The 27,998-nt window shown below is 41.8% G+C and overlaps 2 protein-coding genes across 5 annotated transcripts in view; one reads left to right on the plus strand and one right to left on the minus strand.

Annotated features, from left to right (window-relative positions):
- Window positions 1-7,511, minus strand: part of LOC124622217 (3'-5' RNA helicase YTHDC2-like) — a 302,377-nt gene extending 294,866 nt beyond the window's left edge. For all 3 annotated transcript variants that reach the window (XM_047147868.1, XM_047147867.1, XM_047147869.1), the window contains exon 1: window positions 7,278-7,511. In XM_047147868.1, coding sequence (XP_047003824.1) covers window positions 7,278-7,386 — 109 coding nt within the window. In that variant the 5' untranslated portion in view covers window positions 7,387-7,511. The remainder of the gene's footprint in view (window positions 1-7,277) is intronic.
- Window positions 7,512-7,998: 487 nt separating this feature from the next.
- LOC124621932 (tRNA-uridine aminocarboxypropyltransferase 2) overlaps window positions 7,999-27,998 on the plus strand; it is a 46,724-nt gene continuing 26,724 nt past the window's right edge. Inside the window, exons 1-3 of one of the 2 annotated variants that reach the window (XM_047147440.1) lie at window positions 7,999-8,200; window positions 8,289-8,474; window positions 15,707-15,902. In XM_047147440.1, coding sequence (XP_047003396.1) covers window positions 8,115-8,200; window positions 8,289-8,474; window positions 15,707-15,902 — 468 coding nt within the window. In that variant the 5' untranslated portion in view covers window positions 7,999-8,114. The remainder of the gene's footprint in view (window positions 8,201-8,288; window positions 8,475-15,706; window positions 15,903-27,998) is intronic. The other variant, XM_047147441.1, reaches the window with a different exon arrangement.

Raw genomic sequence — 27,998 nt, forward strand, 5'->3', positions numbered from 1 at the left:
AGTGCTATTTGCTGTATATTACTTGCCTGCTTTGTATTCGAGCTGTTTATTTGCAGCTTTGTTAGTGAGTTATTGGTTACAGATTTGTTTTCAGTTTTGGAATTGTTGGTTCTGCATGCTGTTAATTGGCAGAGATTTAATTTTTATTTTGCGTTTGTTATTAGGTGGATATGAAGAGGAAATTCAGCAGTAGCTTGTTGCATGTCACAATGGGTGAGGTTACAGTGACATGAGTACGGTTTGTACATTTTTACAATTTATTTTCTATTATTTACTGTAACAAGTATATTTTCTATTATTTACTGTAATAAGTATGGTATGTATGTTTAATTTACATGAATGGTACTTTTCTGCTTGTAAACAACAATTGCTTTTAACGGTATTTTTATGCATTTGGAGTTAACAATCCGTAATTATTATCAGTGAGTACTATGGAGTTTCTTCTAACTATTTTGACGAAGTTGGGTTTCCAATAATAGTTAGCTCTGCAAATTTTGATATAGTAAACTTTGTTCTAGATATCTTAATTGATGTTTCTGATAATATGTGGGGTGTTCAATAAGTAAAGCAACACTTTTCTTTTCTTTTAGGCAGTTTTTTTTTTTTCAGTATTCCAGTACATCAAGCTATTCCCCACTCTTTTGGCTAAAAAACCATATTTTCCAACATAATCTCCATTCAATGTGACAGCATCATGCCATCTTACTACGAGGGCCTGTATGCCTGCAAGGTACCACTTTACTGGTAAAGGTTGGTTGGTTGGTTTGGGGAAGGAGACCAGACAGCGAGGTCATCGGTCTCATTGGATTAGGGAAGGACGGGGAAGGAAGTCGGCCGTGCCCTTTTGAAAGGAACCATCCCGCCATTTGCCTGGAGCGATTTAGGGAAATCACGGAAAACCTAAATCAGGATGGCCGGACGCGGGATTGAACCGTCGTCCTCCCGAATGCGAGTCCAGTGTCTAACCACTGAGCCACCTCGCTCAGTTACTGGTAAAGGTCAGAGCCAATGTCTTGCTACATCAATAATCTCTCCACCATCCATGTATTGCTTCCTCCGAAGTGCATCCTTCATTGGGCCAAATAGATTGATGTCAGAAGGTATGAGAACTGGGTTGTAGGATGAAACTTCCTTGGCAGATTAAAACTGTGTGCCCGACCGAGACTCGAACTCGGGGCCCTTGCCTTTCGCGGGCAAGTGCTCCACCAACTGAGCCACCGAAGCACGACTCACGCCCGGCACTCACAGCTTTACTTCTGCCAGTACCTCGTCTCCTACCTTCCAAACTTTACAGAAGCTCTCCTGCGAACCTTGCAGAACTAGCACTCCTGAAAGAAAGGATATTGCGGAGACATGGCTTAGCCACAGCCTGGGGGATGTTTCCAGAATGAGATTTTCACTCTGCAGCGGAGTGTGCGCTGATATGAAACTTCCTTGGCAGATTAAAACTGTGTGCCCGACCGAGACTCGAACTCGGGACCCTTGCCTTTCGCGGGCAAGTGCTCCACCAACTGAGCCACCGAAGCACGACTCACGCCCGGCACTCACAGCTTTACTTCTGCCAGTACCTCGTCTCCTACCTTCCAAACTTTACAGAAGCTCTCCTGCGAACCTTGCAGAACTAGCACTCCTGAAAGAAAGGATATTGCGGAGACATGGCTTAGCCACAGCCTGGGGGATGTTTCCAGAATGAGATTTTCACTCTGCAGCGGAGTGTGCGCTGATATGAAACTTCCTTGGCAGATTAAAACTGTGTGCCCGACCGAGACTCGAACTCGGGACCTTGCCTTTCGCGGGCAAGTGCTCCACCAACTGAGCCACCGAAGCACGACTCACGCCCGGCACTCACAGCTTTACTTCTGCCAGTACCTCGTCTCCTACCTTCCAAACTTTACAGAAGCTCTCCTGCGAACCTTGCAGAACTAGCACTCCTGAAAGAAAGGATATTGCGGAGACATGGCTTAGCCACAGCCTGGGGGATGTTTCCAGAATGAGATTTTCACTCTGCAGCGGAGTGTGCGCTGATATGAAACTTCCTTGGCAGATTAAAACTGTGTGCCCGACCGAGACTCGAACTCGGGACCCTTGCCTTTCGCGGGCAAGTGCTCCACCAACTGAGCCACCGAAGCACGACTCACGCCCGGCACTCACAGCTTTACTTCTGCCAGTACCTCGTCTCCTACCTTCCAAACTTTACAGAAGCTCTCCTGCGAACCTTGCAGAACTAGCACTCCTGAAAGAAAGGATATTGCGGAGACATGGCTTAGCCACAGCCTGGGGGATGTTTCCAGAATGAGATTTTCACTCTGCAGCGGAGTGTGCGCTGATATGAAACTTCCTTGGCAGATTAAAACTGTGTGCCCGACCGAGACTCGAACTCGGGACCCTTGCCTTTCGCGGGCAAGTGCTCCACCAACTGAGCCACCGAAGCACGACTCACGCCCGGCACTCACAGCTTTACTTCTGCCAGTACCTCGTCTCCTACCTTCCAAACTTTACAGAAGCTCTCCTGCGAACCTTGCAGAACTAGCACTCCTGAAAGAAAGGATATTGCGGAGACATGGCTTAGCCACAGCCTGGGGGATGTTTCCAGAATGAGATTTTCACTCTGCAGCGGAGTGTGCGCTGATATGAAACTTCCTTGGCAGATTAAAACTGTGTGCCCGACCGAGACTCGAACTCGGACCCTTGCCTTTCGCGGGCAAGTGCTCCACCAACTGAGCCACCGAAGCACGACTCACGCCCGGCACTCACAGCTTTACTTCTGCCAGTACCTCGTCTCCTACCTTCCAAACTTTACAGAAGCTCTCCTGCGAACCTTGCAGAACTAGCACTCCTGAAAGAAAGGATATTGCGGAGACATGGCTTAGCCACAGCCTGGGGGATGTTTCCAGAATGAGATTTTCACTCTGCAGCGGAGTGTGCGCTGATATGAAACTTCCTTGGCAGATTAAAACTGTGTGCCCGACCGAGACTCGAACTCGGGACCCTTGCCTTTCGCGGGCAAGTGCTCCACCAACTGAGCCACCGAAGCACGACTCACGCCCGGCACTCACAGCTTTACTTCTGCCAGTACCTCGTCTCCTACCTTCCAAACTTTACAGAAGCTCTCCTGCGAACCTTGCAGAACTAGCACTCCTGAAAGAAAGGATATTGCGGAGACATGGCTTAGCCACAGCCTGGGGGATGTTTCCAGAATGAGATTTTCACTCTGCAGCGGAGTGTGCGCTGATATGAAACTTCCTTGGCAGATTAAAACTGTGTGCCCGACCGAGACTCGAACTCGGGACCCTTGCCTTTCGCGGGCAAGTGCTCCACCAACTGAGCCACCGAAGCACGACTCACGCCCGGCACTCACAGCTTTACTTCTGCCAGTACCTCGTCTCCTACCTTCCAAACTTTACAGAAGCTCTCCTGCGAACCTTGCAGAACTAGCACTCCTGAAAGAAAGGATATTGCGGAGACATGGCTTAGCCACAGCCTGGGGGATGTTTCCAGAATGAGATTTTCACTCTGCAGCGGAGTGTGCGCTGATATGAAACTTCCTTGGCAGATTAAAACTGTGTGCCCGACCGAGACTCGAACTCGGGACCCTTGCCTTTCGCGGGCAAGTGCTCCACCAAGTTTGGAAGGTAGGAGACGAGGTACTGGCAGAAGTAAAGCTGTGAGTGCCGGGCGTGAGTCGTGCTTCGGTGGCTCAGTTGGTGGAGCACTTGCCCGCGAAAGGCAAGGGTCCCGAGTTCGAGTCTCGGTCGGGCACACAGTTTTAATCTGCCAAGGAAGTTTCATATCAGCGCACACTCCGCTGCAGAGTGAAAATCTCATTCTGGAAACATCCCCCAGGCTGTGGCTAAGCCATGTCTCCGCAATATCCTTTCTTTCAGGAGTGCTAGTTCTGCAAGGTTCGCAGGAGAGCTTCTGTAAAGTTTGGAAGGTAGGAGACGAGGTACTGGCAGAAGTAAAGCTGTGAGTGCCGGGCGTGAGTCGTGCTTCGGTGGCTCAGTTGGTGGAGCACTTGCCCGCGAAAGGCAAGGGCCCCGAGTTCGAGTCTCGGTCGGGCACACAGTTTTAATCTGCCAAGGAAGTTTCATATCAGCGCACACTCCGCTGCAGAGTGAAAATCTCATTCTGGGTTGTAGGATGGATGAGGAAGCACAGTCCAACGAAGTTTTGTGAACTCCTCTCGAGTACATGAGGCCTTGTGTGTCAAGGAGAAGAAGATTTTTTGCATTTTTGTGGCGACGAACATGCTGAAGTTGTTTCTTCAATTTTCTGAAGGTAGCACAATACACTTCAGGGTTGACTGTTGCATCATGAGGAAGGACATCAAGCAGAATAACCACCTCGGAATCCCAGAAGACTGTCGTCATGACTACCAGCTGAGGATGCAGCTTTGAATTTTTGCTTAGGAGGAGAGGTTGTGTTGTGCCACTCCATGGATTGCCGTTTTGTTTCTGGTTCGAAATGATGAATCCATGTTTAATTGCCTGTGCCAAAGTATGACAAAAAATTGTCATGATCAGTCTCATAATGTGCAAGCAATTCTGCACAACTGGTCATTTCTCTTTTACGGTTTTATGTTAGGCAGCAAGGAACCCAGTGGGCACACACCTTTGAGTACCTGGCAGGTGAGTCTTCCAGCACGACCAACAAAGAAGTCCAGTTGTGCGGCGATGTGCTCGATTGTGAGCCACCAGTCACCTTGAATGAGAGTGTCTGCATGCTCCAACATTGCAGCTGGCCGACACCTTGTTCAATGAGTCACTGCACTTTTTTTCATATCTGCAATGCTCTGGTTTTCTGCCAAAAGAAACTCAATGACAGCTCTCCCCTTGGAACACGCCTCCATTACAGATCCCATTTTGAAGGCAACATATAGTGCTGCCACCAACTGGAGCTCCATGGAACTATAGGGACTGAAGTGGGAATATTCCATAATGTCCTGCAACAAATTCCGCAATTTTTCAACTAAATTTGCACCAAAAAAAAGTGTTGCATTACTTCTTGAATGCCCCTTTTAGTGTATTGTGGGATTTGTTCTAGCAACTTAGGTGAAATACAGTTTTCAATACCAGTTACTGGAACTAGTTGTGGTTACTTGGTATCCCGAACTCTGTTCTAGTTAGATACATCCAGTGAAGTTTCTATACCATTATCAGTTTTTACATGAAGTTGCAGTTATGTGGAATCGAGAACATTGTTTGAGCCATATAGGAGAAGTGAAGTTTTGATCAGAGCTTCTGGAGAGAGTGGTGGTTTCGTGGTATCATGCACTCTGTCTGAGCTATATAGGTCAAGTGAAGTACTTGATACCATTTTCGGAAGAGGTGTGGTTCCGTGGACTTCATTTTCACTATATGGGTCAAGTTAATTTTTTGACACTAGCTTTTGGAGTGTGCTTCGTTTGAGCTACATCAGTCAAGTGAAACTTCTGATAGGCCCAATACTTTTTTGCAGATTTATTTGTCTGTTGGTACCATATAGTTCGGTTACTCCATTTACATTAATTGCAGTTACCAACAGTAATTTTGTGGACTATTTTTTCTTTTTTATAATTTTGTGTAATGATGGCTTACTGGATCGTTGCGGAAATAATTGTTTGGATATGTCTTTCATATTAGTAATGACATTTATTTTGCTTGTTCCTTAAAAAAAAAAAAAGAATTGTCCCGTTAGGTTCACAATTTCCTTTGTATTACTTCTATTACAGTTTGTACAATGGGACTGTTTTCTTATGCTTGTGTCTCGAATGACAATGTTACTGTCACTATACCGCATAAGGCGAAATGGTGTCTGCCACCTTGATGACATCACTGTCAAAACTGACAGCTGGTATTGGAAAAGAAATACTGTCAGTGTTATGTTCCTTTTCTGTTTGTACAAGTCTGTTATCACACAACACATCAAGTACCAGGACATTTGTTATCAGTAGGTTCAGCTGAACCAAACCTGCTTGTCTCTCAATTCTATTACTACTGTCTAAACACAGCCAACAATGACATAATATTTTATTTTTTGCTATTACGAATCAAAGCTAAGCTGGTCTGTAGCAACCAATATAGCAGGCCTTCTAGGGATGGTACATTTATTATAAAATTGACCATGACTTTTTTTTATTTATCCATGCATCATGATGCATGTCAGTACAGATTCTGCAAAAGTAATTACAGTTTCTAATTGATTCAACTATTTTTACATATAAATGTTCTATAACCCATAGAATAGGCTACAAGTAGACACATGAACATAAGTATTAATCTAACTAGTATTAAATTTAAGATTATAGTGTTGTAAACCAAATTAATGTTCCATCTCACATAAATTGGTCTCCATAATTTCTGTACCAGGCACCAAATAAAAACAAAATAAGAATTAATTTTAAATTATGGTAATTTTTATTGTAGACAAAATTTGTTACACTTGACATTATTTGTTCCCCATATACTAAACCATCCAATAAAAAATTGTTGAAGTAGTTTTCTGGAGACATCCTCCCTGAGCGATTCATTAATTTTGACTGAGCTGCACAATTCCTTCTACTGCATGCTGCTTGTACACTTCACACTGTTGTAACATTTACTGTCTCTGGCTTGTGAGGTGAATTTCAAAAGGGGTTCTTATGCACAAATGGAATCTTCTCTCAGCTGTATATTCATGGTACAAGTAACATTCCCAGTTCTTTGAAAATTGATTGGAAAGCTGCGGGTTACCAATCGTATCACGACCTCCACTATTCACTACTTCGTGATAAAATATTTTAGGCAGTTCTTGTAGCCAAGTCACTACTGCTTTATCTATCTTGTCCAAGGCGTAATCGTAATGATAATTACTTAAGGTGAACTTTTATTCTTTTACTATCGTGAGGCTTGGTTCACATGCAAATGATGGTAAAACACAAACATGTGCCATTAAATCTGCTAACGGTTCGAGTAATTGCATTTGAGAAATAGAAATTACTGGCAGGTAGATGAAAGAACACAACGGTTTACGTCTTATTACGTGTTTCTATTTCAACCGCATCCAATTAATTAACCGCATCCAATTAATGCTATTCCTTGTAATAGCCAGTGTCTTTGGTGGAAAAAAGCGTTATCTCCGCAAGATTATAAAACGGCAGGACAATAATTAACGTTCTTTCGAGGGTGGTATGCTGCTGGGCGTGTAACAATGTAGAACAATGAAACTTAATAATGAAAAATAAAGCACAAGCTCTCATCATCCCACGTCCATGTCTTCAACACGGAAGACAGTTGTGAAACAGTTGAGGATAATGTTACCTTTGCAATCTTCGGATTTCAAGAATTTCTTCAATCTCAAATTAACAGCTATTCGTACTTCTTCACCAACTAGGTCGGCAATATTTGACCCCATCTTCTTTTTTGACATGGTTGGCGTTGAAAGGGAACTCTGATAAATACAAAGCTACAAACTGATCGTATTTATTCTTGATGAGAAACTTCTAAAATTTAGTTAACAAACAACATAAACAAAATTCCCAAAGCACTACATGCCGGATAAGTCAGTCTGCAAAATTTTCAAAGATATTCCACATCTTTGTTACAGTCAGTGAGCTCAATGTCAGAGATATCACCTTGGCAACTGCGACGAATCGCTACACTGATTACAATTGGGATTCAGCTGGAATTGATCGACTTATTTGTGGTCACAGATTTAAGAGTAGCATAGCCTCAGTTAGGGTGAAGGTGATAATTTGATTGTGCGTTGTACTCCAGTCAACGAAGGAAAACTAGGGAGAAAATTCTTGAAGTCGTTTGTTATAAACAACATACCCCAGTCAGTTATGTTAGACTGTGATTGTAGTGCCTGTGATACCACCATGGACTTTTAATCAGCAAATCACAGCTCATTTCTGGTGAGACACAGTATGAACCATAGTCTGTGGTACGAACTATGCCTTTAAACGAGGATATTCTTTCTGACAACTCCTCTCTTTGGCTTGCTTTGTGAAATGATTGAAGCATCTTTCCATGTCACTGCTTTGGTTTGAACATTGTGTAATGTGTATGTGTATTGAGTAGGGAAGTTCTGTTGTTCTGGAAATATTTGGTTTATGTCTGTTTGTTCGGTTCTCGAACCTAAACTAATCTGAAGAAATGAGCGACATAGATGACGTCTGGGATGATTTATCAGGTTTACCAGCCGATCCACCTAGAAAGAGAGAAATATGCCCAAGCTGTAGGTATGTTTTTTTTTATACTACAATGTATAACTTGTTACGTGTGAACGGTACGGTGTATTTTGATTTATAAAAACGGTAATCATTTTAGGAGACCTGCTGTTGTTTGCTGGTGCCCATATCTACCGAAGACCCCACTGGATATACAGTGTCGTTTGATTTTACTCCAACACCCAGCAGAGGAGAAACGTTGCCTCCGTACAGCCCCAATGCTTTCGTTGGGACTTTTACCTGGGAAATGCTTGATATTCAAAGGGAAAAAATTTCCCCTGAACAAGTATGCCAACCAGTATTTCTCATATCATTAAACTTGTGACTAAGAACTCTTGTTGTTCTTGGAAGAACTAGCGTGCTGTTTATGTCTGTAGCCTTTCTGCTAACTGTTTAGTAGCCTTTTCTCTCGTCTCAGTAACTGGTAGGCACATAAATGGCGGACGCTACAGGAGTCAAAACGCAGTAGCATTTTTGGTTGGTGGTGATGCTGGAGTTCTTGTGCATGAGGATCGTATACCATGTATCTACTTTTCTGAGTGGTTGTAACGTAATTGATAATTGTAGTTGCATTATTCAGCATTTTCTGCAAATTTAAAGCATTGGGACTGCCATGATGGTTATAAATTTTGCTGACACTTTGGCCCTCTCTCAGGTACAATTTGCAGGTATTAAGTAATGCATAGGTTATGTCCAACAGGTAAGATTTTACGTGGTTAATGTTTGTTTATAGCGTGGTGCTAGTTGATATCAACCCTATAGACTGCTTGCCCTTATTGTAAAGACCCAACAGACAGCTTAATGTTGCTTAGGCTGTTTTCATAATATTGTTACATTCCATCCTTAATTGTCCATTGTTTGAGTTTTGCTAAGCTATCTGTAAGACTGCTACCAGTTCTTAATTAAATTAGGTTTTTTTTTTTATGCCAAGGTTTTTTGAAATAGTAGGTAATATTTGGCCACAGTAAGAACCTCGTACCTAAGCATTTTATGAAATTTGTAACTTTGTGATTCACAGATTTCAGTGACAGAGGCAGTGTTATACATATACAATATAAAGATATTGGAGCTTGACTGTATAGTACATTCTTAGTTGGAAACTGATTGACAAATAGGCCTATTAAAGGTTTATTCCTTTAAATCCATGTATATGTTTTGGTTCTTTCTCTGTCTAATTTCAGTTATGAACTTCATATTTACAAACAGTGTGTTTTAGGCTTTAACATTTATGTTCATGCAAGTTCTAATTTCCACAAGGATGTTCTTCGAAAACAGTGTAGCCTATAAATATCCTGATTGATATGGATTGTTATTTGGTGGCATGTACATTGTGCACTTTTCTTATTAGTTTTTGTTGTAGAACAATTGCTTAATGAAATTGAACATTAGTTATAGTCTACATTTTGTTAAATACACTGAAGGGCCAAAACAGTATGACCACCTGCTTAACTGCTTATCTGTCTGTCTTTGGAACGAAATAAATCACTGATTGCATGTATTCGGGATCTGGCCGTTTGTTGGTAGGTTTGTGGAGGTATGTGTCATTAGATGTCTATGCACAGGTCATGTATTTTGCATAAATAATGGGCCACTGATTTGTGTATATGGGTGATGGCACCCAATAGCGATCTAGATGGATTCCATAGGATTTACATCGGCAAATTTGGTTGTTGGGACATCAATGTGAGTTCACTTTAATGCTCCTCAAACTATTGTAGTTTGGTTTTTGTTCAGTGAAATGGACAGTTATATTGCTGAAAGATGGCATCACTGTTTAGGGAGACATCGAGCCTGAAGGGATGCAGGTGGTTCGCAGCTGTCAGAATGTCTTAGATTACTGCCGCAGGTCACACGCAAGCACAGCAGAATGTCTCTTTTTAGCATAATACTGCTCCTACCAGCCTGTCTCTGTGGTGGGCTGCACATTTTGAACCACCATTCACCTCAATGACGGCCATTGTGGAGATGACCAGTGACTTAGTCTAGCAAAAATGTGATTCACTTGAAGAGTTGACACATTTCCGTTGATCGACTGTCAAATCCTAATGGTGTTGCGCCCACTGCAATTGCAATTAACAAAGGTATTGGTTCAACATGTGAACAGGTAGGGATGGTCTTCTGTGGAGCTCTATGTTCAACAATGTACAATGAATAGTGTGCTCGGAAACACTTCTGGGTGCGTCAGCATTGTGCTCTTTGGGCAGAGATGCCACAGATTACCATCTGTTCTACTTCATATAGCAGACAAGTCTCTGAACCCCACATCCTGTGAAGAGTCATGTATGTTCAATCACTTAGCACCTAGTGCCAGTTTCACTGTCCTACCTCTTTCCATGGATATTCATGACAATTGCATGTGAACATTCTACTAGCTTTGCCGTTTTCAGGATACTCATTCACAGGCTCTGTATAATAATAACAATAATCTGCCCTTCGTCAAAGTTGCTTACCTCAATGGTTTTCCCCATTTGAGCACAAATCTTTGCTAGGATGATCCCCCATCCGTTTCTGCTCTGCTTATATACTTTTGTTACCATATCATGTGCCTACAACACCACCAGGCAATATCCAACGTCACGGTAGGCAGTGGTCATAATGTTTGTCTTATCAGCATACATTTGATATTTTTCTATTCGAACTACAGTGACTGTCCTCTCATTAATTGCCATTTTTGTGGCTGTACCTATCTTACAACCAGCACAATTGAATAGTGTTTCTGTGTGATCAGCCTGATAGGTTTCCGTAAAGAGTGCAGTTAGACGAAACTACATGGCCAATTCCTTTTGCTGCCTTCCTTGCTGCCCGAACTTCCCTTATTCCCTCGCTGTGTTTCTGTTTCTGGTCCTCTGACCATGCTTCTTGTCGGCTTTGTGTCTTCGGCTTCATCTTGGTTGCCTTTTTGATTGCACATATTTCTTTCATCTTCAGCTGTGAGCTTGTTTGCGTTCTTTGGTCCATTTTACGCCTGTTCGTTTGTCACAGCGTATCTCATGTAGTTTACGTTTCTTAATGATGATTGTGAATTTTATTCTGTCGTTTCTGTCTGGTGTGATGTTGAGTTGGTTCAGGTAGTTTTTTTACCTCTACCATGCATTTGTTGTTTCTAGTGGTTACCCAGTCAAAGACCTGTTTGGTCAGTCTGTGTGATGGCATTCTGTATAGGTGTCCATAGAATTGTAGTCTGTGTTTTCTAATCTTTTCTGTGACTGTCTCCGTATGTTTGTGTAGTTCATCTGTAGGTTTCTTGATTCATATTCCATTGTTGTTAGTTGTGCCAAATATTTTCCTAAGTATTTTCTGTTCTACTTTTTTTTAGTTGTCTGATATATTTTGCAAAAACAGACATAATGTCTTATGGGATAACAGCAATCAGTGATTTTATAATGTTACTTAAAATCCGTCTTGATTGCAATTTTTTTTTATTCATATGACCGGTTTCGGTTCATTCAGAACCATCTTCAGATCTGGTATTTCAGTTACAGGAGTAACCCGTCCAAATCCAGCAACTTTCACATGCTACGTCTGATATGTGTATGCCCTAGGATCATTGTGGTCTCTGCTGCATACAGTGCTTTGGGGAGCACCACCATGTCGTAGTGGTGTAATTTGGCATTTTGTGAGATAGACATATTGTTGTACTGATTCCGCATTATTTTGTATGCCTTGTCCAGTTTAGTTTTTATTTCTTCATTTGAGTCTCTGTTATGTCCGTTCATTTGTAGTGTTTCATCAAGGTATTTGAAGTTTGCCGTTTTGTAAATTGTGCCGTATTTTGTGTTCAGAGATGAGCTTCTTTGTGATCATAAACTGTGTCTTTTCATAAGAGATCTGTAGTCCAGTTTTGGAAGCGATGTTGTGTAGTTTTTCAACAGCTTCTTTTGTTTTGTTTATACCTTTCGTGACGATCGCCAAATCGTCTGCAAAAGCCAGGCATTTAATCCGTAGGTTTCCTAAGGTTAGCCTCTGTTGTGACATTTCCTATTCTTTTATTACCTTATCTAACACTAGATTGAAAAGGAGAGGTGAGAAGCCATTGCCCTGTTGGACACCTGCTTGAATTTCAAAGGGCTCTGATAGTTCCCCACAGAACTTTACTAGGGAGGTCGTGTTGGTCAAGGTTTGCTCTATGATAGTCCTTGTTTGTTGTATACTTTTTATTCAGCTAGAATTTTGAAGAGAATTTTCTGGTTTTAAAAATTCCTATGCCACTCCTGCTTCAGTCCAAAGTACCCCTCTTCTGTCAGCCCCCACGACATTCTCTATATTTGACCCAACATACACACAGTGCTATCAAGTAATGTTTCTGGGGGTGGGGTATTGTGTGCCATGTCTGTGGAATTAAGAGAGTCATATAATCCTCCTGGGTTGTGCCAGCTCAGGGAACTTGTCTGGTTTTAACTTAAGTATAACTTTTTTAGTGTGGTTAGCGCCACCAGATCTGGGCGTGTCCCAATGACCGCTGTTAGTGGGACACTGTATCATGGAGAACACGATATTGGTTTAACTACCTGGTTGGCAAGGGTGGCAAAAATTCAGGATTTCAAGATGTGCTATGCAATTAGAAGAATGTTATTAGTGGACAGTTGGGGCATCTGTTAAACCTTAGTTGAGGGTTGTTAGGTATGCAGGGCTTTGCCATGTATTGTCATAGAATTTTTTGGGCCAGAAATAACCTGGTAACTTAGAATTACACAACCCTCAATAGTGTGTGTGGGCCATTTGGGATCAGCAACACCCCACTAATCTCAAGGGGTCAGTGATTTGGAGTCTTGTTCAGAAATAATCATCAGTATTTGAAAATGACCACAGAATATAAGCTGTTTTCATGGTTAATGTATGTTATGATTATGCAGTAAGTAGAATGCATCTCTGAAAAGCTGTCCCCATTTTACTTGAGCACATTACATTTAGGTCTATTTTAAAATTAGTTAATGGTATAGTAGTGGTACTCTACTAATAGTGACTGCATCTTAGGGGATTAACTGAAGCTTTCAATACCGCTACTCCAATGTACAACCACACTCGCCTTTCAAGCAAACCTCTACATCTGGCTAGCATGGAACAGATTAGTCTGTTACCACAGCCTTCTTTCAGAAAAAGTCAGTTTTCTGTCCTTTTTCTTTTTTTACACATATGAAGTCACAGGCCACAACATCATTACTTCAAGGGATGAAGCTGATAACTGTTATTGATATGTTTAGTTGTCTCCATGTTAGGCATCACAGCTACTATGCATTGTTACTCTTGGGGAGTATTCCCATATAATGTCAGTCACATCTCCCATAAGCTACAGTTTGTCTGTGTGTACAGTAAGTTACTGCATATCTCATGGGTCCACATTACACAGTTTCATTCCACTACCCTGTCTCGGTGTAGGAAAGAACTTTGAGCATCAAGTGGCTACTCTCACAGATTATATTTTCTATTGAGTTTAGGACATAATTTGGTAGTGAGGTAGGGGAGTTGTTCTGTGCTCATCAAACAACAAAGTAAGTGCTAGAGTCACAAAGAAAGGTGTAACAGTGGCACCCTTCGTGATAGTGGTTTCCTCTCACTAACAACACAGATACCTATATGAACAAACCTGATAATATGTGGATGACGATGTTAAGATTCCTTACAGCAAGAAGTTATAAATATTGGGAATTTTCGAATGTGTTGTCCGAGCAAGCCAAAAATATAAAAAAAATTAAACGTTCTTGGAAATAAAACATTTAATAGGGTACACATGTTTAGAAAGAGAACAAGTTGTAACAAAAAGTGTTGTGTTTGAAATATGGTGGTACATTAAGGTGTACAGGTAACATTCCATGTTCTTCAGTTGCAATAATCTCTTTCATTTCTATTTGTATGATATTGCATTATGTAGAAATGGTTTTCTAAATTTTTATCCCTCTGCGAAGTTTTCCACTTTAGGATTCACAAGTAGTCATTATTGATGATATGTATCGTATGAAGCTTTACATTGAGTTTCAATGCATCCTGAGTCAACTTTTACTGTTGTGGTCAGAAAAATTTACTTTGGTGTAGCAGAGAGGACACTCACACAGTTAATGGTTTGTGCACAAATTACTTCTTGTAATGATCAGTTTCTTATGCCGACTTCACAATAGGCCTAATGTTTATAACGTATGTGATGTATCAACAATGTACTCTATGAAATACTGGAATAGATTAGCTATATGTAGTTCACTTATAGCACTGCTCCGCATGGCCTTTTCTTTCTTTTTTTAATGTTCGATACATTCTTCATTAACACTGAAGACATGAGAAATTAATTAAACATACAGAATATGGTTACAAATTTATTAAAAACATGTCTTGTAAATTCGTGACATCCTGTTTTAATTAAGGTGACTTTTAGGGACATAATGTAAGTGGGCCAAAACTTAAGTAATAAATAGAGAAAAGCAGATGCAAGTTGCCTTATGAAGTACAAATGGATATTGTAGGAGGAGGAGGTGGAGAAAAAAGAGGAGAAAACAGAAAACTGTAGCAAAGATTTGTAATATACTGAGCACTGAAGCTAATAGAGAAGTATGGGGTGATGAGAATGAGAGGAATTTCTCTGTTAAGAGAAAGATGGGAAACAAAAATTGGAAGGGGAGGTGGTGGGTCAGGATATTCAAAGATAGTTGATTCGTAAGCACTATGCCAGGTTCAGTCCAGAGATGGACAGATTTAGAGGTAGAATTGGATTAAGAGGAAGAGAAATGAACAATGCAATTAAGGACACGGACACACACGGGGGGGGGGGGGGGGGGGGGGTAAAAGCAATGAGGAAATGGTGAGTGCCCATTTATATGTCCAACCACTTAAGTGGCGATTACTCCTGTGTAAAACACTGGGTGAGGGGGGGGGGGGGGGGGCTGGCATGTTACATGATAAACATTGTGTGTGGTTTTGCAAGTTGCTTTGCTTATGTTATCGTGGGATTTACTAGTAGTGGACCAGGAGTAGATGGCATGTGGGCAAATTGTAAGCACAAATAATTGTATGGGTAAGGATGATGGTTTGAGAATGTCATATTGTTTGACTTTTTGTTAGGTGTTACAGAGGTTAAGTGACAAAGGACAATGGGTGTCCTGAGTAGGATATCAGGGGGAGAGGATGTAATTTCATGGCCTGGCTTGAGTGAGTTGTCCTCGTGGAGTAATCTGTTGAAGCATTCAGAGTCAAAGGGTTGCTCCCGCATGTTTTTAAGTGATACTTGTATTGTTCAAACTGTGGGGGGACGATATTACCAAGGGAATTTGTTTGGGAATGAGGTCTGTGAGGTAGTTGTGGGAGAGGAAAGTCTGGGAGAGGTTGTTGTTGATGTGTAGGTATTAACATAATTTTATAGAAGCAATGATAGAGAAATGAATATGATGACAAAAATTGGTTGCTGAGCTGATAACTTTTTTGTTGATCGGCATAATGGGGACATAATCTTCTCACTGAACTTTTAGGCTATTATGCTTAGAAAATGTCCTGTTGTTTGTTTATTTCTGAATGAATTGGTTTGTACTGTTTCAGGCACATTGGTCTGGAAGAAATATTGAAGTCACCAGACGCACTGCTTTTGTATCCCTCCAAGGATGCTGTTGAAATCTTCCGGTTGCCTTCTGTCTCTGAGAGAAAGTCTCCATATGACCTAATCGTGATTGATGGAACATGGCCTCAAGCGAAAGCTATTTTCCATGCCACACCTCTGTTGCACAACATCAGACAGGTAAATATTTGTAATAAAATGGTTAGTGTTATTTAATAACAGAAATTACATGTGAAAAATAATTTGGAAAGGGACACAATATAAGACTGAGAATGAGGACGCATAGTTTCCAGATATCAAGAAAGTATTGACTAGAATAGAAATCATAGAAACAGGAGGAGGATTGTATTGAATCTTGTGCCTGTAGAGTGATTGTTCCTCTCTCTTGGAAGAAGGAGGAGAAGAAGAAAAAACTGGAGAAAATGGAAATCCGTAAAAGTAATTTAGAGACTGAGTAACCTAGTACAATTGTACTCTGTGTGATTTACTGCCAGGAAAAATGGATTATTTTTTGTCTTGCTATCTGTTTTTAAGATACTTCAAAGGAGTATGCATTTGCTTTTATTGTTTGTCATAAGGTTTTGGCTCCTACTTCAGAACTATTTCCAATTATAGATTGTTCATTCTTTGGGTAGCAATATAATTACAAATTTTCTAGCATGAATTTTTGTTTATGAACACATACTTGCTTTGTTATTTTAGAAACAAAAATTTCCATTATTTCCCTTTGTGTAAAAGTTAAGTTCCAAGTAACACTAAGACTTCTTGCCATGAAAGCCATATTATCTCAAAGAAGATTCACATGTTCTTTCTATATATTGAGTCTCATGGTTTCCCACTAGCATCACTTTTATCATTTTAAATTAATTTAGTGGATCAGCATGCCAGAGAATTGTCATTGGTCTATTGGATATCTGGTCTATTGTGGTACCATATGGCTTACAGCTGATTCACTTAATCCAGGTCGCAACAAATTTCCTATGCTTAATTCACTGTCTGCCAAAGACCTTGGTGCCATGTTAACTCTGGTTCATGTCAGACCATCAAAGTTAACTGCTGTTGGCTTGGCTAACACTTGGATGGGCTATCGTCCAAGCCTGCTGAGCGCTATTGGCAAGCAGCCAAGTGAGGAGCTACTTGATTGAGAAGTGGCGGCTGGGCTCATGAAAACTGATAATGGCCAGGAGAGTGGTGTGCTGACCACATGCCCCTCCCCCACATCCTATGACACCTGTTGGCTGAGGATGACACAGCAGTCAGTTATGCTGTTTGGCCTGCTGAAATCTTTTCAGATGGAGAGAGTCTCTTTACTTTTTGTACATAAATTTATTTAATTATCACGATTTTAAGTCTGACTCTACACAGATTTGAGAAACAATAACGATAAAGTGAAGTTTCTTAGGCAAACATGTTTTGAACATTCACTTTTTAATCACATAAAAAAATCTTTATATCTTGCAAAACTAATGCAAACTGTAGGATTTCAGAAGTAATTCTAAAAGCATCTCTGTCTTACCTACCTACCTACATACATACATCTCGCAGGTGATGTGATACGTTCTTCTGTACTTGTATTGTATTGTCCAGAATATTGACACCTGTGAGCTGTTCACCTATGTTATTTACTTTTAATGGGGTAATGAATATGTTTTCACTCCCAAGCTCATTGTACTACTTTTACTATACTGTTGCCTTTCATTATTTCTGCAGTACTTTTCCGTACCATTTCACTCTTATCTCAAGGCAGTAATCTTCCAGTCTGCTAAGAAATTATACAGTCTGCATTTGTTATTCTTCATCCCATGTAGAGATGAAGGCAAACATACCAGAATGTAATGAATAATATGGTGACATATTTCCTTGATGTGGCATAAATGGCTGGAAGGTGATGTTGGTGGCTTCATGAGATAATCTTTTCAACACAATTTCAAGACAACAATTTGAGCCCGATTCTTTGCCAGAAAAACTAAAATGCAAATATATGTCAAAGACACAGTATTTTGCACACATTAGAGGGAAAAAGATAAAATATTGGTCCAAATATCAATTTCTTCATATGAAATGGCATTTTTTGTTAATGTATTATGTATTTGTTAATTTTCACTGTTTTTTACTTTAGCATGTTTATTTATGATTTGATGATTGTTATAATTTTCTTTGCATGCTGTGTGGTTCTTTACTGGATACAGGACTGAGGAACATATGCTATTCATGAGCATAGAATCCAGATATTAATTTATTCTACATCTCATATCAAATACTAAAAATAATACATAACTTTGTTGCTGTAGACGCATCATCAGTTGCTAATAGTAGATTTGTATGTAGAAATGTATACAGATACGAAAGATTCATAAATCTGTCACGCTTCAGTATAATGTCCATTCAGAAGACTTTGAGCCCTGCCACTGTGAAAGTGTATATGTTATTCACACACACAAAATGGGCTCAGAATATGAATTTTTGAATTTAAGCACACCAGTTGCTGTAACTCTGTAGAGGGGGTGCTATCTCATTGGCAGTGACGTAATCATTTGTGGCAGCGCCCTCATGCCTCAGTGGTGTCTGTAGTAAACGTGACAGTATAGCTGATGGTGCGTGTATTTGAAAGTGCAGCTGACCTGATAGTGGCTGATACCACACCCCTCTCCTACCAACTTGGAAAATACGGGATGGAGGTCAGTGCCGTGGAAAGTAATGAGACTGGTTACTTGGCTATGGGCAGAGCAAACCAACCTGCATTCCGATATTGCGAGAACCAGGGAAATTTCTCCTGGAAACCAGGTGCAGGGTGCATCCAACAGCATAGGTAGGAGCGTGGAGGGTGCTGCAGTGTGTGCTGGCGACTATGTGAGGGTGATGTCATTGATGTCCATGGGAGAGCCAGTGTACGATTTGGCTGCAATGGCATCACAGGTGGATAGGCGGAGACTTCTATCAGTGAGATGGATGCAGGTGGAGGCACCCACTCGATAATGTGTGCAGGAGGCTTCATTACAGCAGATGGATGTGGCTCCATCACGGCAGCCAGACGTCGTGCAATGAAGAAATCTGAAACAGTTTGACCTATGGCAGTATCACTGAATTTACGGAGCTGTAGCTGATTTTGGTGGTTCTGAGGCTTGCAATCGTGCTGTGAATAGTATATTGCTTTCTGCCAGTTGATCTGAGAACAGTGTCAGATCCCCATAAATATGGCTTGTTGTGCACTTGATATTGAACTCTGATACTGAAGTCTTTCATTCTCGTCCTGTCAAGTAAGTCTTCCCTGAACTGTGGTTCTGGGTGTTTTTTCTTAACTCTACCCCTTTTCCCAAAACCCTCTGATCCTTTCCCTTCACTCCTCTTCCTTCCCTTTCAACCCTTCTGCCAAAAGAAGGAGCCATTGGCTAAGAAAGCTTGCCTATATAAAAAAACCTTTTTTATATGTGTGTTACTCAGCTGCAGTCTGGTGACTAGATCTATCCACTTGCATGATGTAACAATGAAAACAACCAATTTTTGACATTATAATGTAATAGGATAGTTAAAAAATCTACTCACAAAGTGGTGGCAGGAGACACACAAAATAATATTATACTTAGGCAAGCTTTTGGAGCCAGTGGCTAGTTCTTCAGCCAGAAAGGGTGAAGGGGTAGGAAGAGGGGTGAAGGAAAAGGACTGGAGAGGTCTAGGAAAAGGAGTAGATCTTGAAAAAGTCACCCGAACTGCAGGTCAGGGGAGACTTACTGCATGAGATGAGAAGGATATTGAACTCTTGACATTTAGATGAAACTTCATGGTAAAGTCTGAAGCTGGAGCAAAGTGATTAGGATGACAAATGGAGCAAGGTCCGATGGTGTCTCCCATTCTAACGCTTTGCCGGCAAAATGTCAGGAGTAGGGAAAGCATGATATGAACTCAGAAACAGCAGTAAGGCATCTTCATGTGAATGCAAAGCTCAAAGTTTTGACATTGGTGTCCTGAATGCTCAAGTGAAACGTTTCGCCTCACCTTTAGACTGTACTGAGATTGGTGCTGTGCTGACATGCTATACTCCATTTTGTGTGCAAAATTGTGCAAATTCTGTGGAAGAAAAAGGTTATCCATTGTCAGAAGCAATTATTTTTGACAAGCTTTCGAGAAAAAATTCAGAATCGAGTGCCTTGATAGTGCTGACGGCATTCATCAAATGGATTGCAATAAGAAAAAGGTACTTGCTGTGGGCATCAATGATAATCCACGAACTTGTTTGCCAAAAAGGGCCAGCAGGATCAATTTGTAGGTGTTGCCATGGAATATCAGAATGCGGACAGGAGAAAAATTCCTGCCGTGCAGTGGCCTGATTGTCCACGCAAATGTGACATTGCGCTGTCACAAGTTCTATTTGCTTATGTCAAGCCATGTACAATTTTGGCACCCCAGCTGCTTAGTGCGAACTGTTCCCCAATGACCTCTATGTGGAAGGCTTAACGCCTGGGGATTAACATTCTTGTGTGTTTGTTAAGCATGTGAAGGAGAATCACATCATTCAGAAGAGGGAAGCTGTTGCAGTGCACAAAGTATCTTCACACTAAGAGATTGGGAATACATTTCTGAGAAGGTGGCCAACCTTTGGGACTGTAACATTTCAGCAATGGTAGTGCTTGGCCATGCTCTGTGGCTTGTTTGCTCTGCTGTGAATCAGTATGAAAAGAATCCAGTGCTTGCATATCAGAAGACACAATATGTAAACAAGAAGCTTCTGATGCATTGAATGCTGCATCTATGCCAACAGGTAAACTAGACAATGGGTCATTTCACAAAAAAAGGAACAATATTTAACAGTGTCCCCATTTGATCATCTCCCAATCTAATAAAATTTAGCGTGGAGGTTCTGTATGGTCTGTGATGGTTACATGCCAAATTTCAATTCAATATCTTCAGTGGTTAAATTTTTAAGGGCTTTTAAAGAGAGGCAACTCACCTTTGCATCATATACAAAGGTGCAAATGTGCCAAGTTTGCTAGGCTTTTTTGAAAGTTCTAGCAAACATTTGGTCGTGTGCTTTAATATACATGACAACTTTTTATGCTGAATCACACCATGGAAAAAATTAGGGATGTAACTTTTTAGCAACAGTAGGGAAAATGGATTATTGATAATTATAAAAAATTAATACAATTTGGAGTTGTAAATCAAAATGTGTGTAACTTGTCGTGTCTCTAAATAGTGAAAGATTTTCCTGTGGTTTAGAGAACGTAACTATGCTTACAAGAAGTATTTTTTATTATTTTACAGTGTAGAATATAAATAAACACATCAAAAAAAGCTTTAAACAATGGAAAATACAGGATGGAATGTAACAATGCAAGATAGGAAAGTTGCTACTCACCATATAGCGGAGTTGCTGAGTTGCGATAGGCACAATAAAAAGATTCACACAATCATAGCACACACACACACACACACACACACACACACACACACACACACACACGTGCACACATGCAAGTGCAACTTGCACAAACGCCTGCAGTCTCAGGGAGCTGAAACTACACTGCGAGCAACAGCACCAGTGCATGATGGGAGTGGCAACTGGATGGGGGTAAGTAGTAGTCTGGGGTGGGGAGGGGGAGGGATAGTATGGTGGGAGTGGCGGACAGTGAAGTGTTGCAGTTCAGACGAAGGGTAGGAAGGAAGGTGCGGAGGGGGGAGAAGGTAAGTAGCGGAAAGGAGATAAATAAAAATAAAAGAAAAGAATAAAAGAAATCAGTCTCTACTCAAATCCTTAGGCCCATCCCAGAACCTCTCCCCAGAGTCCATCTCTCTACTTATCCTTCCACTCCCCGCACTCCCACCTCTACATGATTCCTAAAGTCCATAAACCCAACCACCCAGGACGCCCCATTGTGGCCGGTTACTGTGCCCCCACTGAGAGAATCTCTGCTCTCGTAGACAAACACCTTCAACCTATTACCCGGATCCTATCCTCCTATATAAAAAATACCAACCATTTCCTCGACCGACTCTCCACAGTTCCTTTCCCTTTACCACACGGTGCCATGATCGTCACTATTGATGCCACCTCTCTGTGCACTAACATTCCTAATGCCCATGGCCTTACTGCTATTGAACATTACCTTTCCAGATGCCCTATGGATTCCAAACCAACAACCTCCTTCCTAGTCTCTATGACCAACTATATCCTCACCCACAATTACTTCTCCTTTGAAGGCATTACCTACAAACAAATCCACGGTACGGCTGTGGGCACCTGCATGGCACCATCCTATGCTAACCTATTTTTGGACCATCTAGAGGAATCCTTCCTAAAAACCTAGAATCCTAAACCCTTCACCTGGTTCAGATTCATTGATGACATCTTTGCAATCTGGATTGAAGGTGAGGACACCTTATTCACATTCCCCAGAACCGCGACAACGTCTCCCCCATTTGCTTCACCTGGTCCTACTCAACCTAACAAGCCACCTTCCTAGATGACCTCCACCTCAGAGATGGCTACATCAGTGCCTCCGTCCATATCAAACCTATTAACCACCAGCAATACCTCCACTTCGCAGCTGCCACCTGTTTCATACCAAGCAGTCCCTTCCGTACAGCCTAGCCACCCGTGGTCGTCACATCTGCAGTGACGAGCAGTCCCCCTCTATATATACCTAGGGTCTCACTGAAGCCTTCACTGACTGTAATTATCCTCCCATCCTTGTACAAAAACAAATCTCCCTTGCCTTATCTTTCCAGTCTCCCACCACCTTCCAAAGTCCCACAGTCCGGTCACAGAGGAGCATTCCCCTCATAACTCAGTATCCTCTGGGGCTGGAGCAACTGAATTACATTCTCCGCCAGGGTTTCAATTACATCTTGTCATGCCCTGAAATGATAAATGTCCTACCCACTATCCTTCCCACCCCTCCTACCATGGTATTCTGCCGTCCACCGAACCTACGCAATATACTCGTCCATCCTTACACAACCCCTGCTCCCAATCCCTTACCTCATAGCTCATACCCCTGTAATAGACCTAGATGCAAGACCTGTCCCATACATCCTCCTACCACCACCTACTCCAGTCTGATCACTAACATTACCTATCAAAGACAGGGCTACCTGTGAAACCAGTCATGTGATCTACATAAGCTGCAACCACTGTGCTGCATTCTATGTAGGCATGACAACCAACAACCTGTCTGTCCACATGAATGGCCACCAACAAACTGTGGCCAAAAAACAAGTGGACCACCCTGTAGCTGAACACGCTGCCAAACATGATACTCCTCATCTCAATGACTGCTTCACAGCCTGTGCTATATGGATCCTTCCAACCAACATCAGCTTTTTTGAACTGCGCAGGTGGGAAATTTCCCTGCAATACATCCTACGTTCCCGTAACCCTCCTGGCCTCAACCTTCGTTAGTCACTGTCCTCACCCATCCAGCCCCTCCCTGTTCCCATTCCAGCACTACACAGCCGTCATTTCGGTGCCACACCCAGTCTTTTAATTTCTTTTATTTTTATTTCTCTCCTTTCCGCTACTTACCCCCTCCGCACCTTTTCTCCTACCCTCCATCTAAACTGCAACACTTCACTGTCCGCCACTCCCACCATACTATCCCTCCCCACCCCAGCCTCTTCCTTACCCCCACCCAGTCGCCACACCCATCATGCACTGGTGCTGCTGCTCGCAGTGTAGTTTCAGCTCGCGACTCAGCATCTCCGCTATATGGTGAGTAGCAACTTTCCTAATCTTGTATTGTCAAAAAAAGTTTTGGATCACCTCAGTTATGAGAGTTCCAGAACCTGTACAGAAAATTGGAATAGAGATCAACATAATCATTGCTGCCCTTTTTATTGTTTATGAAAACCACACATTGCATATTGTACCATCATACAGCAAGACCTTCAGAGGTGGTGGTCCAGATTGCTGTACACACCGGTACCTCCAATACCCAGTAGCACATTCTCTTGCATTGATGCATACCTGTATTCACCGTGGCATACTATCCACAAGTTCATCAACGCACTGTTGGTCCAAATTGTGCCATCCCCAACGGCGATTGGGCATAGATCCCTCAGAGTGGTTGGTGGGTCACGTCGTCCATAAACAGCCCTTTTTCTATCACGTATTGTACAACCGTGATGGTTTCTTCCATGACCACCAGCGGCGTATGTTGGCCCCACATAATGCCACCCCAAAACAGCAGCGAACCTCCACCTTGCTGCACTCGCTGAACAGTGTGTCTAAGGCCCCCCCTGCGGGTTCAGGGGTAAGAATAGGCCGACGGTATTCCTGCCTGTCATAAGAGGCGACTAAAAGGAGTCTCAAACGTTTTGGCCCTTATATGGTGGTCCCCCCTTGGGTTTGACCTCCATGTTTCAAAATTATTTCGAAGTGCCAGCCTATTGGGGAAAGGCGCCTTACTTGGTGCATTGTGTCCATCGTGCGTTGTGACCTTTCGCCAGCTTATTAATTGTTGCGTTGCAGTCCCGCCCGCTCTCCATCTCTTGGGCATGGATACATTCCTGGGTACACTTTCCGCCACGCAATGTGCAGTGTCACTTTCTGCACTGACGATGACCATGGACTACTTAACACCTAATATCCAGTACGGTAGCCAGTCCATTGTGGTTGGGCCACCATGTACCCTGTTGGTCGTCGCCCTCTGACATCACAGGGATCGCTCTACTGATGCCTGCGCCATTAACTCCCCATATATTGGCTGGGTGGCGCCCGTGGGGAGGGTCCTTGGTCGGAGTAGGTGGCATCAGGGTGGGTGACGTGCAAGGAAGCGTGGCACATCTTCTCTTGCTGGTGGCCAACCACCAGCAGTCTTTAAGCGTTAGAGGGCTCACATTGATGCTAACATGTATGACCCCAAATCGTTCCCCTGCCTGGTCACACCATGGGAGGAGAGAAAGACTATGAATGACAGCGAAACATATTCGCCCCGGTATCTCATCTGTACCAGAGCTGATGGGGAGTCCTTTGTGTCCATGAAGCCTCAGTTCTTTATAGAACATTTAGAGGACAGTTTCGGGGAGGCGGAGGGCTTGTCAAAAATGTGGTCTGGGTCAGTCTTGATAAAAACAGCATCCTCTGTACAGTCACAGGCATTACTCGCTTGTAAGAAGGGATCTTTCTGTTACTATCACGCCCCATAAAAGCTTAAATATGGTGCAGGGCATTATCTTCCACAGGGATCTTCTTTTACAGTCCGATGACAAGCTGCACGCCAACTTAGAGCGACGAGATGTCCATTTCGTCCGGCGCGTCCACCGGGGTCTGAGGGATAATCAGGTTGCCACCGGTGCCTTGATCTTGACCTTCGAGGGTGACACATTACCTGAGAAGGTCAAGGTGATGGTCTACTGCTGTGATGTCAAGCCATATATCCTTCTCCCGATGGAAATTCGGCCATATGTCTTCCCGCTGTGCTTCCAGCCTCATATGTCGTGATTGTGGTCGTAGGGCTTCACGGTCCTCTTCAGTCCCGGAGGGAACTGGGGTGGTGCAAAACTTTTTTTGATGTGTGTAGAATAAAACCTCATAAAATGCTCTTAACATTATAAAATGTAGATAATCATAATGGATTGCTATATTGCTTTGGAATGTTTTAACCCTACAATGCATGCTAGTGTATACCTATGCTTGTCACTCAGTTTCAATCGTTATTGTAAAGCAGCAATAGTTTTTTAAAGCTCTATCTTCGCAATGATACATCCTGAATCACACTACTTTCAGTTGTTGCTTTCATTATTGGCAGTTCTCACTGTGGCAGTCTTCTGTGTGCTGTTATCTTTGGTGTTGACATTGTTCAGTCATAGTGTTGAGTGAGTGTTTGAATCATGGATAACAATAATCGTTATTGTAGCTGAATATAACCACGGAAATATGTTTCAATTGCCTAATTTGTATATTTTATTTACAAACAGGACTGAATCCATTAAAAATAAATTATGAAGAATGAGAAATTTTTCAAGTGAATGATTCATATGAATCACTGAATTTAACAGCATCTTACATTATGCTTCAAATTAGTATATTCATGAGCTTTCAGAATTGTTTGTTATAGGTTAATAAACTATTGTATAAATCGAACCAAGATACTCTTGACCCTGCTACTTTGCTGGATCAGATTGAGCCGGTTGTTGTAAGTCATTACCCTTCTGTTATGGCAAAAGTTAACTACAACCAGTTAAGAAGCCGTCGATAGACAAGGAGCTTCTGTGGTTTAGGTCTGGGCTTAATTTGACTAAAGATGCTCATATTTGTTCATACCATAATGCCTTGTTGATGACATAATTTCAGTTCCTGCTGAAGATTTGTTGCAACCCATTTGGAGAAAAAAAAAAAATAATAATAATAATAATTCTATTCAATACCTCCTCAATAGTTATGTGATCTACCCATCTAATCTTCAGCACTCTTCTGTGGCACCACATTTCGAAAGCTTCTATTCTCTTCTTGTCTAAACCATTTATCGTCCATGTTTCATTTCCATACATGGCTACACTCCATACAAATACTTTCAGAAACGACTTCCTGACATTTAAATCTATACTCGCTGTTAACAAATTTTTCTTCTTCAGAAACGCTTTCCTTGCCATTGCCAGTCTACATTTTATATCCTCTCTACTTCGACCATCATCAGTTATTTTGCTCCCCAAATAGCAAAACTCCTTTACTACTTTAAGTGTCTCATTTCCTAATCTAATTCCCTCAGCATTACCCGATTTAATTCGACTACTTTCCATTATCCTCGTTTTGCTTTTGTTGATGTTCATCTTATATCCTTCTTTCAAGACACTGTCCATTCCGCTCAACTGCTCTTCCGAGTCCTTTGCTGTCTCTGATAGAATTACAATGTCATCGGCGAACCTCAAAGTTTTTATTTCTTCTCCATGGATTTTAATACCTACTCTGAATTTTTCTTTTGTTTCCTTTACTGCTTGCTCAATATACAGATTGAATAGCATCGGGGAGAAGCTACAACCCTGTCTCACTCCTTTCCCAACCACTGCTTCCCTTTCATGCCCCTCGACTCTTATAACTGCCATCTGGTTTCTGTACAAATTGTAAATAGCCTTTCGCTCCCTGTATTTTACCCCTGCCACCTTCAGAATTTGAAAGAGAGTATTCCAATCAACATTTTCAAAAGCTTTCTCTAAGTCTACAAATGCTAGAAATGTAGGTTTGCCTTTCCTTAATCTTTCTTCTAAGATAAGTTGTAAGGTCAGTATTGCCTCACATGTTCCAACATTTCTACGAAATCCAAACTGATCTTCCCCGAGGTCGGCTTCTATCAGGTTTTCCATTCATCTGTAAAGAATTCGTGTTAGTATTTTGCAGCTGTGACTTATTAAACTGATAGTTTAGTAATTTTCACATCTGTCAACACCTGCTTTCTTTGGGGTTGGAATTATTATATTCTTCTTGAAGTCTGAGGGTATTTCACCTGTCTCATACATCCTGCTCACCAGATGGTAGAGTTTTGTCAAGTCTGGCTCTCCCAAGGCTGTCAGTAGTTCTAATGGAATGTTGTCTACTCCGGGGGCCTTGTTTCGACTCAGGTCTTTCAGTGCTCTGTCAAACTCTTCACGCGGTATCATATCTCCCATTTCATCTCCATGTACATCCTCTTCCATTTCCATAATATTGTCCTCAAGTACATCGCCCTTGTATAGACCCTCTATATACACCTTCCACCTCTCTGCTTTCCCTTCTTTGTTTAGAACTGGGTTTCCATCAAAGCTCTTGATATTCATGCAAGTGGTTCTCCTTTCTCCAAAGGTCTCTTTTAATTTTCCAGTAGGCAGTATCTATCTTACCCCTAGTTGAGATAAGCCTCTTCGTCCTTACATTTGTCCTCTAGCCATCCCTGCTTAGCCATATTCCGGAGGTAAAATAGTCCCCCATTCGGATCTCCGGGCGGGGACTACTCAAGAGTACGTTGTTATCAGGAGAAAGAAAACTGGTGTTCTACGGATCGGAGCTTGGAATGTCAGATCCCTTAATTGGGCAGGTAGGTTAGAAAATTTAAAAAGGGAAATGGATAGGTCAAAGTTAGATATAGTGGGAATTAGTGAAGTTCGGTGGCAGGAGGAACAAGACTTTTGGTCCGGTGAATACAGGGTTATAAATACAAAATCAAATTGGGGTAATGCTGGAGTAGGTTTAATAATGAATAAAAAAAATAGGAGTGCGGGTAAGCTACTACAAACAGCATAGTGAACACATTATTGTGGCCAAGATAGATACGAAGCCCACGTCTACTACAGTAGTATAAGTTTATATGC

This window comes from Schistocerca americana, chromosome 7 (assembly GCF_021461395.2).
Source record: "Schistocerca americana isolate TAMUIC-IGC-003095 chromosome 7, iqSchAmer2.1, whole genome shotgun sequence".
In the NCBI taxonomy this organism is placed as follows: domain Eukaryota; kingdom Metazoa; phylum Arthropoda; class Insecta; order Orthoptera; family Acrididae; genus Schistocerca; species Schistocerca americana.